The 12,545-nt window shown below is 45.0% G+C and overlaps 1 protein-coding gene across 1 annotated transcript; it reads left to right on the top strand.

The window, feature by feature from the left end:
* The first annotated feature begins 1,542 nt into the window (after window positions 1–1,542).
* Window positions 1,543–9,359, top strand: LOC132591796 (vomeronasal type-2 receptor 26-like). Its single transcript, XM_060272228.1, has 3 exons — window positions 1,543–1,728; window positions 7,139–7,265; window positions 8,449–9,359. The coding sequence occupies exons 1-3, from the start codon at window positions 1,543–1,545 to the stop codon at window positions 9,357–9,359; spliced, it is 1,224 nt and encodes a 407-aa protein (XP_060128211.1).
* Window positions 9,360–12,545: the final 3,186 nt, after the last annotated feature.

Below are 12,545 nucleotides of genomic sequence, written 5' to 3'. Positions count from 1 at the left end.
TTGGGTGTAGCACCTTAACAGCATCATCTTTTAAAATTTTAAATAGTTCAGCTGGAATATCATCACTTCCACTGGCCTTGTTATTAGCAATGCTTTCTAAGGCCCATTTGACTTCACTCTCCAAGATGTCTGGCTCAAGGTCAGCAACCACACTACCTGGGGTGTATGAGATCTCCATATCTTTCTGGTATAATTCCTCTGTGTATTCTTGCCACCTCTTCTTGATGTCTTCTGCTTCTGTTAGGTCCTTACCACTTTTGTCCTTGATTATGGTAATCTTTGTACGAAATGTTCCTTTCATATCTCCAATTTTCTTGAACAGATCTCTGGTTTTCCCCATTCTATTGTTTTCCTCTATTTCTTTGCATTGCTCATTTAAGAAGACCCTCTTGTCTCTCCTTGCTGTTTTTTGGAAATCTGCATTCAGTTTCCTGTATCTTTCCCTATCTCCCTTGCATTTTGCTTGCCTCCTCTCCTCCGCTATTTGTAAGGCCTCGTTGGATAGCCATTTTGCTTTCTTGCATTTCCTTTTCCTTGGGATGGTTTTCGTTGCTGCCTCCTGTATAATGTTACGAGCCTCCATCCATAGTTCTTCAGGCACTCTGTCCACCAAATCTAAATCCTTAAACCTGTTCCTCACTTCCACTGTGTATTCATAAGGGATTTGATTCAGATTGTATCTTACTGGCCCAGTGGTTTTTCCTACTTTCTTCAGTTTAAGCTGGAATTTTGCTATAAGAAGCTGATGATCTGAGTTACAGTCAGCTCCAGGTCTTGTTTTTGCTGACTGTATAGAGCTTCTCCATCTTTGGCTGCAGAGAATATAATCAATCTGATTTCGATGCTGCCCATTTGGTGATATCCATGTGTAGAGTCGTCTCTTGTGTTGTTGGAAGAGAGTGTTTGTGATGACCAGCTTGTTCTCTTGACAGAACTCTATTAGCCTTTGCCCTGCTTCATTTTGAACTCCAAGGCCAAACTTGCCAGTTGTTCCTTTTATCTCTTGATTCCCTACTTTAGCATTCCAATCCCCTGTAATGAGAAGAACATCCTTCTTTGGTGTCATTTCTAGAAGTTGTTGTAGGTCATAGCTTCTCTGAGTTATTCAAGCCCCTTCGCCACGACAAGGCATTGATCCATGAAGGGGGCATATTTTACTAAAACCATTCAAAGCTGTTTTCCACTTTTACATCAATCAAACATTATTTACGTAGTTGAATTTATCTTAATGCTGACACCATTTCCAGCTGTATACAGTTATTTTCCATATATTCAATAAACCCTTTCCACTCTACTTTCAATGTATGTTCTTTTGCTCTCTTATTCTGCATGTTAAATCTGCAAATTCTGCAAATTTTGCAGATTAATCTGCATAGTCTGTCCACTTAAGTGCCCATCCTCTTTAGCTGGCACCTCGCTCACTTTCCATTTCTGGGCTAGCAAAACAGGAGACTATGCTTTCCTTTTTTCTAAATGCTCTCATCTTTGCTTCTGTTCCAGCTCCACCCTTTCCTCGGAAACGCCCCGTTCTACAATTCTTCCATGGACAGAGTATATTTGGATGAGAACGGGGAGCTGGCAGCCGACTTGGACATTGTGAACTGGGTGGTGTTCCCCAATAAGTCCGTCCTCAGAGTGAAGTTTGGGAGTATCGACAGACAGGGATCCCCAGACCTGAAGTGCTCCATCGACCAGGATGCCATCGTGTGGCCCAAGTGGCTCAATCAGGTGGTGGGAAGGGGGGAATCGTGCCTGTCATTTTGCTGTCTTTTCTTTGAAATAGTGCTCCCTGTTCTGTGGGCTGCCGTCCTCAATTGCCTGTAAACTTCAGTATTGGGCTGTTGTTAGAGATTGTTAGAGATGGCTGTGGATTCTCCTGAGTAAAGACGCTCCACTCCATCTTGTCTTTCAGAGTTTTATTGTGCATGCTATTTACAGTGCAAGAACATCAGCAAACATGACTGCTCAGTCCATGTCAGAACCCCGCAATGGCTTTCTGTGGGTTTTCGCCCAGCATAAAAGCCTGGGCACCCCAAAGCGCTGCCCCCTAGCCCTACGGGTGGGCGCGCGCCTCAATTCGGGCATTGTAGGGAAGGGCCACCTTCCTGGCGACCCTGTGTCCGAAAGCCCTCCGTTTTCCTCCTCCCCTATCTCTCTCTCCAAGTGTTGCTGGGGCTCTGGTACATGAGACAGTCCTCTCTCCACTCCACTAACTTCCTCATTCCTTTCTCCTGACTCGCTGCTTGTGCTGATGCTGGGCAAGGAGCTGATGAGGATGATTGGTGGGGGCTCTCTGTAGAGAGACCCCCTGACAGAGATAGTTTTTACAGCTCCTCAACTGTGTGTATGGGAAAAGGGGGATTCCTTGCTTACATGTACCTATTTATATCAGCAGTGGATATCTCATGTCCCATATACAGACCTTTTTTTAAATGGAGGAGGAAGAAGAAGAAGAAGAAGAAGAAGAAGAAGAAGAAGAAGAAGAAGAAGAAGAAGAAGAAGAAGAAGAAGAAGAAGAGTTTGGATTTGATATCCCGCTTTATCACTACCCGAAGGAGTCTCAAAGCGGCTCACATTCTCCTTTCCCTTCCTCCCCCACAACAAACACCCTGTGAGGTGGGTGGGGCTGAGAGACTTCAGAGAAGTGTGACTAGCCCAAGGTCACCCAGCAGCTGCATGTGGAGGAGCGGAGACACGAACCCGTTTCCCCAGATTACGAATCTACCGCTCTTAACCACTACACCACACTGGCTCTCTATTCCTCTATATCCAGAGGTGCTTTGTTTCCCCCCTGAATTTAATCATGAATAATTCTTTTAATAGACAGTGATGGGAAATGCTTAGTTTCAAGCTATAGACCGGATGCTACAGCATATGACAACTTCTTCTTCTTCTTCCTCTTCTTCTTCTTCTTCTTCTTCTTCTTCTTCTTCTTCTTCTTCTTCTTCTTCTATCACTCGTATCCGAGTAAGATTGTCTTCCATAAACACGGTTTAACAATGAGTCCGTAAGTGACTGTGGAGGCCGATTCTAGATCCCCACGTCCTTCCGCAGTGGGGACATTGGTTTCCGGGTGGGAGTTGAACATTTGCCAAGCGTGCCTTCCTCCTAGCACGTTTCTCCCTTGCATCTTGAGTTTGAGTGTCTTCAAAGCCCATGACAACTCTGGTAAAGGCTGTTCTCCAACTGGAGCGCTCGCAGGCCAGTGTTTCCCAGTTGTCAGTGTTTAGTAAAAAAATTCTTTAATGTCTTCATCAGCATCCAGTGTTGGTGCATAAGCGCTTATAATAGTACCTGTTGGTTTTTGGAGAGCTTTATTCAAAGGGCTGAGAGTTGCTCATTAATGCCAGTAGGGACTTCAAAGCCCATGACACCTCTGGTAAAGGCTGTTCTCCAACTGGAGCACTCGCAAGCCAGTGTTTCCCAGTTGTCAGTGTTTATACTACATTTTTAAAGATTTGCCTAAAGACAGTCTTTAAACCTCTTTTGTTGACCACCAGCATTACGCTTTCCATTTTTAAGTTCGGAATAGAGTAGTTGCTTTGGAAGACGATCATCAGGCATCCACACAACATGACCACTCCAACGAAGTTGATGTTGAAGAATCATTGCTTCAACACTGGTGATCTTTGCTTCTTCCAGTACACTGATACTAGTTCGCGTGTCTTCCCAAGTGATGTGTAAAATTTTTCGGAGACACCGTTGAGGGAATCTTTCAAGGAGTTGGAGATGGCGTTTATAAGTGGTCCATGTTTCACACACATATAGTAAGGTTGGTAGTACAATTGCTTTGTAAACAAGCATTTTGGTTTCTCTGCAAATGTCCTGGTCCTCAAACACTCTGCATTCCAACGGGGAGAAAGCCCTATTCGCAGAGCTTAGGCGATGCTGGATTTCGGCATCAATGTTGGCTCTTGTGGAAAGAAAACTGCCTAGGTAGGAGAAGTGATTGACATTTTCCAACGTTACACCATTGAGTTGGATTTGTGGTGCTTTGTTGTTGTTGTTGTTGTTTAGTCGTTTAGTCGTGTCCGACTCTTCGTGACCCCATGGACCATAGCACGCCAGGCACTCCTGCCTTGCACTGCCTCCCGCAGTTTGGTCAAACTCATGTTCGTAGCTTCGAGAACACTGTCCAACCATCTTGTCCTCTGTCGTCCCCTTCTCCTAGTGCCCTAAATCTTTCCCAACATCAGGGTCTTTTCCAAGGATTCTTCTCTTCTCATGAGGTGGCCAAAGTATTGGAGCCTCAGCTTCACGATCTGTCCTTCCAGGGAGCACTCAGGGCTGATTTCCTTAAGAATGGATAGGTTTGATTTTCTTGCAGTCCATGGGACTCTCAAGAGTCTCCTCCAGCACCATAATTCAAAAGCATCAATTCTTCGGCGATCAGCCTTCTTTATGGTCCAGCTCTCACTTCCATACATCACTACTGGGAAAACCATAGCTTTAACTATACGGACCTTTGTCGGCAAGGTGATGTCTCTGCTTTTTAAGATGCTGTCTAGGTTTGTCATTGCTTTTCTCCCAAGAAGCAGGCGTCTTTTAATTTCGTGACTGCTGTCACCATCTGCAGTGATCAAGGAGCCCAAGAAGGTGAAATCTCTCACTGCCTCCATTTCTTCCCCTTCTATTTGCCAGGAGGTGATGGGACCAGTGGCCATGATCTTGGTTTTTTTGATGTTGAGCTTCAGACCATATTTTGCGCTCTCCTCTTTCACCCTCATTAAAAGGTTCTTTAATTCCTCCTCGCTTTCTGCCATCAAGGTTGTGTCATCTGCATATCTGAGGTTGTTGATATTTCTCCCGGCAATCTTAATTCCGGCTTGGGATTCATCTAGTCCAGCCTTTCGCATGATGAATTCTGCATATAAGTTAAATAAGCAGGGAGACAATATACAACCTTGTCGTACTCCTTTCCCAATTTTGAACCAATCAGTTGTTCCATATCCAGTTCTAACTGTAGCTTCTTGTCCCATATAGAGATTTCTCAGGAGACAGATGAGGTGATCAGGCACTCCCATTTCTTTAAGAACTGCACTTGTTGGTGCAGCACTTTGGTTTTTTGGATGTTGAGTGATAGGCCAAGCTTTTCGTAAGCTTCTGCAAAGCTATTTAGGATGGTTTGGAGGTCATCCTCTGAGCGTGCACACACTACATTGTCAACAGCATACTGAAGCTCTATGACGGAAGTTACGGTAACCTTACTCTTTGCTTTCAGCCTGCTTAGATTGAAGAGCTTTCCATCTGTTCGATATATGATTTCTACTCCAGTGGGGAGTTTCCCTTCGACAAAGTGTAGGATCATGGCAATGAAAATAATGAATAGAGTTGGGACAATAACAGAACCCTGTTTAACATCTGATCCCACTGTGAATTGTTCACTTTGAGAGCCATTGTTATCTGTGATTGTTGCTGTCATATTATCATGGAGGAGCCGAATTATATATACAAATCTATCTGGGCAGCCAATTTTCAAATTGGACAGTCCACAGGGCATTACGATTTACAGTGTCGAAAGCCTTAGTCAGGTCAATAAACGCCATATACAGGGGTTGGTTTTGCTCTCTGCATTTTTCTTGAAGCTGTCGAGCGGTGAAAATCATGTCCACTGTCCCCCTAGAAGGCCAAAAACCATTTTGGGATTCAGGAAGGGTCACCTCAGATATTGTTAGCAGACGGTTTGCTAAGATCCTTGCAAGAATTTTGCCGGCCGCAGCTAATAGAGAGATGCCTTGATAGTTTCCACAATCAGTTCTGTCACCTTTTTTAAAGAGATTGATAATTTTGGCATCTCTAAAGTCTGCTGGGATTTCTTCTCTTTCCCAGATTTTTTCGATGAGCTTGTGAAGTTGTTGTGTAAGTTCAATTCCACCCATTTTGAAGATTTTGGCAGGTATCCCATCAGGTCCACTGGCTTTGTTGTTTTTCATTTGGTTAATAGCTGTACACAACTCTCCCAGATTTGGAGATGATGCAAGCTCATCCGTGATTTATTGGCCCATAGATGGTCTTTGTGGCTTTAAAGAAACTCTGTGCATCATGAGTGTCAGCTAAGTGCTGGATCTCTTGAGCTTTTTTTATCCACTAGGTGTTTTTTAGTTCTCTGATTCTTCTTTGAACCTCAGCCTTAGCGTTGGCATAGGTTTTTTTCTTAGTGGCACAGTTTCTATCTCTTTGCCAGATCTGAAAGGCCTTCTTTTTCTTGTCAATCATGCATTCAATCTCACTGTCATTCTCAGCAGACCAGTCCAGTTCTTGGTTTGGTATCCAATAGTTTGTTCACAGGCTGCAATAATGGATGTTTTTAGCTGGATCCAGTGGTCCTCGATGTTATCAGGGAATTCTGAAAGCAGATGGTCCTTAAGAGTCGTTTGGAAGCAATCCTGCTTAATGGGATCTTGAAAGGCTTGAGTGTTCATTTTGCGCCTTGGTTTCCTTCCTTGAAGCCTGCGTTGAGGTATAATCTTGATAGCCATTGTGGAGCGTATTAGTCGGTGATCTGTCCAGCAGTCATCAGCGCTCATCATAGCTCTGGTAAGGGGCACATCACAGCGATCTTTAGCACAGACAATAACATAGTCTAAGAGGTGCCAGTGGTTTGTCCGAGGATGCCTCCATGAAGTTTTAAATTTATTTTTCTGTCGAAAGAGTGTGTTGGTGATAACAAGGTTGTGTGCTGCACATATCGTCAAAAGTAAGATTCCATTCTGGTTGCTGTTGCCAACTCCTTCTTTCCCAATAGTCCCAGGCCACAGATCGAAATCTAGCCCAACTCTTGCATTAAAATCACCCAGGAGGATAATTTTATCTTCCTTAGGCGTCTCTGATAGGACGGTATTCAGCTGAGAGTAAAATTTTTCTTTAATGTCTTCATCGGGATCCAGTGTTGGTGCGTAGGCGCTTATAATAGTAGCCTGATGGTTTTTGGTTAATTTTTTTTCAAAGGGTTGAGAGTCGCTCGTTAATGCCAGCAGGGACTTCTGACAGGAGCTTCACAAGGTCGTTTTTGATAGTGAAGCCTACCCCATGTATTCAATGTTCTTGTTCAGATAGACCTTTCCAGAAGAATGTGTAGCCTGCTTTTTCTTCCTCACCTCAAACAATTCTCATTGACACTCTTTGTCTTTGTGCCTAGACCCTTCCTACTTCCAGGTGTGTGGAAAGCTGTCGCCCTGGATCCGTCAAGGTGGTTCAGGAAGGGAAGCCTCTTTGCTGTTATGAATGTCTTCCCTGTGCAGAAGGGACCATCTCCACTCAGGAAGGTGGGTGACTCCAAGGGAAAGGCTGGCCTTGGGGAAGAGAGAAGAGTTCAAGTCAGGAATCTTTCAAAGCCATTTCTGGGAAGGATCAGGCTGGTATTCTTCATGTGTGGGAGTGAACTGGGTGATTGTCTTCCAATTCTATGATTCTATATGGTGTTTCCTGCTTGGCAGGGGGTTGGACTGGATGGCCTTTGTGGTCTCTTCCAACTCTATGATTCTATTCTGTGAGTCAAATTATCATCATCATCAATCTGTTTTGATGATTATAGTTTACGATATTGTTCTAAAAAGTATCATCATCATAATACATATATATATAGTAAGCTGATTGGGAAAGCAGGCTATAAACCTCTCTGTCACTAAAAGCCTGCCCCCCCCCATTTCCCACTCCTCAGCCCTATTATGCACCCTCACTCCAAAACATATATTTGATCAAATGTAAAGGAGGGAGGTCTAAACCACAGAGCCTTTTGGACTTGGCAATCAGAAGGTTGGTGGTTCGAATCTGCATGACGGGATGAGCCCTCGCTATTTCCCCCCAGCCTCTGCCATCCTAGCAGTTCAAAAGCACACCAGTGCATGCAGATGGATAGGTGTCACTGTAGCAGGAAGGTAAATGGTGTTTCCATGCGCTCTGCCATTCGTCATGATGTTCCTTTGCACCAGAAGCGGTTTAGTCATGCTGGCCACATGACCCAGAAAGCTGTCTGTGGACAAGCACTGGCTCCCTTAGCCTTAAGCCAGATGAACGTTGCACCCCATAGTTGCCTTTGACTGTGCTTAACTGTCCCGGGGTCCTTTACCTTGTAAAGATTGTTGTGGACCTAAGGAAGATATTAGACTTCTGCACAGACCCCTGATCCTCCTTTTGGCCCTGGTATAGGGGGCTCCAAGCAGCCCAACTTGCCAGAGGCCAAGCTGGGGATCTCTAGCCCTGGAATATGTTCCAAATTTATTCAGGGGTAGAGCTAATGTTTAGAAAAACCTAATTAAATACCTGTAGTGATCTTTGGCTGTCCCACACTTACTTGGTATATAACTGAATCTCTCCCAAGAGACTGGATATTGCTCAGGGCTTGATTGAATCCAGTGTAGTAGACATTACTCTCTCTCTCTCTCTCTCTCTCTCTCTCTCTCTCTCTCTCTCTCTCTCTCTCTCTCTCTCTCTCTCTCTCTCTTGCAGATGCAGACCATTGCCAAAAATGCCCAGGAAATCAGCATCCAAACAAGGAGCGAGAACAATGTGTGTTCAAGCACATCACCTTCCTAGCCTATGAAGAATCTCTAGGGGTTGTCCTACTTTCCCTTGCCCTACTGGGGTCCATAACCACAAGCTTTGTTTTAGGAATCTTCATTAAATACAATGAAACTCCCATAGTCAAAGCCAACAACCGGGACCTCTCTTACATCCTCCTCATCTCTCTCCTGCTTTCCTTTTTGTCCTCCTTTCTGTTCATTGGTGAGCCAAAGAAAGTGACTTGCCTTCTCCGGCAAGCAGCTTTCAGCATCATCTTCTCCACTGCAGTTTCTTCTGTGTTGGCAAAAACCATCACTGTGGTGCTGGCTTTTCTTGCTACTAAGCCAGGAAACACAGTGAGGAGATGGCTGGGGAAGAGTCTGGCCCACTCCATTGTCATTTCCTGTTCCTGTGTCCAAGTTGTCATCTGCATGATCTGGCTGGGGATCTCGCCACCATTCCCAGACTCTGACATGCACTCTCAGCCTGGAGAGATCATCCTGCAATGCAATGAAGGGTCTGTGGCCATGTTCTATGGTGCCCTTGGCTATATGGGCTTCCTGGCTGCCATCTGCTTCACGGTGGCTTTCCTAGCAAGGAATCTTCCTGGGGCTTTCAACGAAGCCAAGCTGATCACCTTCAGCATGCTGGTCTTCTGCAGTGTTTGGGTATCTTTTGTTCCCACCTACCTGAGCACCAAGGGGAAATACATGGTAGCCGTTCAGGTCTTCTCCATCTTGGCCTCCAGTGCTGGGCTCCTGGGCTGCATCTTTATTCCCAAATGCTACATTATTGTGCTGAGACCTGATCTGAACACAAAGGAGCACCTTACAGCAAAAGCTAAAGATAGCATCTGATTCTGAAAATATTATTTTTCAAGAATGTAGGGAAGTGATGTTCTTAAAAAAAATAATGTTTCAGTTTTTTAAAAAATCATTGCCCTCATTTGATCATGTAGAACCAACCAACTTAATGGAAGTAGTTATGAAATTTGGATCTGGCTGAAATTTGTAAAATCTTTGGAAAATATAGATCACATAGATCACAGAAAATTCACATTACCAAAATTTTGTAATTAGTCGTGGAACGAAGCGAAACGAAGATGTCCACTGTCAATCCTGTTATTTTTCTTAATTTTAGAAAAATAGCCATCTAATTATACAATGCCCTCTCTGGCATCGGAGTCAGTATAAATGAAAATGACAAATGTAGGTCTCTATGCAGAAGGGACGCGGATGGCGCTGTGGGTTAAACCACAGAGCCTAGGGCTTGCCAATCAAAAAGTTGGCGGTTCGAATCCCCACGACGGGATGAGCTCCTGTTACTCAGTCCCTGCTCCTGCCCACCTAGCAGTTCGAAAGCACGTCAAGTGCAAGTAGATAAATACCTCCAGTGGGAAGATAAACGGCATTTCCATGTGCTGCTCCAGTTCACCAGAAGCGGCTTTGTCATGCTGGCCACATGACCCTGAAGCTGTACGCTGGCTCCCTCGGCCAATAAAGCAAGATGAGCGCCGCAACCCCAGAGTCGGTCACGACTGGACCTAATGGTCAGGGGTCCCTTTACCCTTTACCTTTTAAGGTGGTACTGGAAGGAATTTCTTCATTTATTAAGAGGGGTGTCAGAGGCAACATATTACAGTGGTTCTGTTCATATCTTCAATGTCATGTCTAGAAAGTAGCGCTTGATGACTGCACCTCACCCCCACCCCGGCATTTGTGCTATGGGGTGCTGCAAGGTACTATTCTCTCCCCAGTGCTATTCAAGATCTATACGCTATTTAAAATCTATATGAAGTCATGGGGTGCGGTCCTGAGGAGTTTTGGAGCAAGGAGTCACCAGTATGCTGATAACACACAGTTCTAGGGACACGGGGGGCACTGTGATCTACTGAGCTTCTTGGGCTTGCTGGTCAGAAGGTTGGCGGTTCAAATCCGTGCGACAGTGGGAAGCTCCTGTTGTTGCTTTCCAGCTCCTGCCATCCTAGCAGTTTGCTGGTTTGTTTTGTAATTTTTTATTTGATTTTGAAAAATAAATAAACATACAACAATACAAGATTCAAATGTTGAAATTACTCTGAATCTCCTGATCCCCTCCCCCTCCCATCGCTTCCTACTGGTAATATTTACATCTGCGTATTAAAACTGTCCAAATTTTGTCTTTCCAATATGTCCATACTTTCCATTAATTTATAAGTGTGGTTAAAATCCTGCTATTGTTTTAACCTGCTTACAATGGTCTTGCTTTCTGAGCTTCCCAGTTAATTCTACCATTTCGGCATAGTCCAACATCTTGATTTGCCGTTCTTCTCTGGTTGGGGTTGTCTCTTCCTTCCATCTCTGGGCTAGTAGCATCCGTGCGGCTGTTGTCACATACATAAACAATCTTTTCTGGTCCTTTGGAATCTCAGTACCTGTAATTCCTAATAAGAAGGCTCAGCGCCGTCTTAAGCGCCCCTGTCGCCATGGTGCGCCGGATCTCTCCAGCGCCCTTCCGCCCCGTTTCCCAGCGCGGTGGGAGGGTGGGTGCGGCGCTGCTGCGCGGCGGGCAAACAGGCAGGCACAGCGCGATCTCTCCGGCGCCCTCCCGCCCCGTTTCCCAGTGCGGTGGGCAGGTGGGCGCCGCGTGCAGTTGCGCAGTTGTGCAGCGGACCGGCCAGCCAGCGGGCGGGCGCAGCTCGCGGCGCCCTCCTGGCGGGCTGGCGTCATGGTGCCCTGCGCCACCGGGGGTCTACGTAGAGCCCTGAGAAGGCTTCTGGTTTTTTAAACAAAAGTTATTTTAAACATTTTTTTCAATTCATTATATATCATCTCCCAGAAAATTTTAGTTACTTTTAGTTACGTCCACTACATATGATAAAAGGTACCTTCATTTTCTTTACATTTCCAGCAGGTATTTGAACTCCTCCTGTACATTATTCCTAACTTAACTGGAGTCAAATACCACCAGTACATCATTTTGATATAATTTTATTTCAGTGAACAATATGTCATAAATTTCAAATCTTTTCCCTAACATCTCCCAACCTGCCATTTGTATATTGTGTCCCAAGTCCCAAGCCTTGGCTCCCATCATGGTGTCCCATTGTGCCAGAAGCGGGTTAGTCATGCTGGCCACATGACCCGGACAGTTGTCTGTGGATAAACACCCGATCCCTCGGCCTGATAGCGAGATGAGCGCCACTCCCCATAGTCTCAGTTGACGAGACTGAACCATCCAGGGGATTACCCTTAGATGCACCCCCAGCAGATGGACTGGGGTGGAATAAATGGCTATACGCAAGGTCTATGCCAAACCATTCACACTGTAATCAATAGAGTTGTGGCCTGTTTGGACCCAATGTTATTTTCTTGTCTTGTCTGGTTTTTCATCACTTAGGGAGTGACAGGAAATAGGAGCTTGACACACACAATTTGTAGGCTCTTTGGATGATTCCCACTTCTAGATGGGGTTGCACATCCTATAATAATAATAATAATAATAATAATAATAATAATAATAATAATAATAAATTATTTATACCCTGCCCATCTGGCTGGGTTTACCCAGACACCATGGGCGGCTTCCAACAGAAAAAATAAAATAAAATAATCTATTAAACATTAAAAGCCTCCCTAAACAGGGCTGCCTTCAGATGTCTTCTAAAAATCTGGTAGCTGTTTTTCTCTTTGACATCTGATGGGAGGGCTTTCCACAGGGTGGGCGCCACTACCAAGAAGGCCCTCTGCCTGGCTCCCTGCAACTTGGCTTCTTGCAATGAGGTAACCGCCAGAAGGCCCTCGGTGCTGGACCTCAGTGTCCAGGCAGAATGATGAGGGTGGAGATGGTCCTTCAGGTCTACAGGGCCGTTTAGAGCTTTAAAGGTCAGCACCAACACTTAGAATTGTGCTCAGAAACGTACTGGGAGCCAATGTAGGTCGTTCACGACTAGTGTTATATGGTCCTTGCAGCCGCTCCCACTCCCCAATCTAGTTGCCACATTCTAGATTATTTGTAGTTTCCAAGCTTCAAAGATAGCTCCTTCAGGTATACTGGACCGAGGC

The sequence above is a fragment of the Zootoca vivipara genome, chromosome 2, assembly GCF_963506605.1.
Source record: "Zootoca vivipara chromosome 2, rZooViv1.1, whole genome shotgun sequence".
Classification (NCBI taxonomy): domain Eukaryota; kingdom Metazoa; phylum Chordata; class Lepidosauria; order Squamata; family Lacertidae; genus Zootoca; species Zootoca vivipara.
The sequence above is the reverse complement of the archived record's forward strand: the minus strand, read 5'-3'. Positions and strand labels throughout refer to the sequence as shown.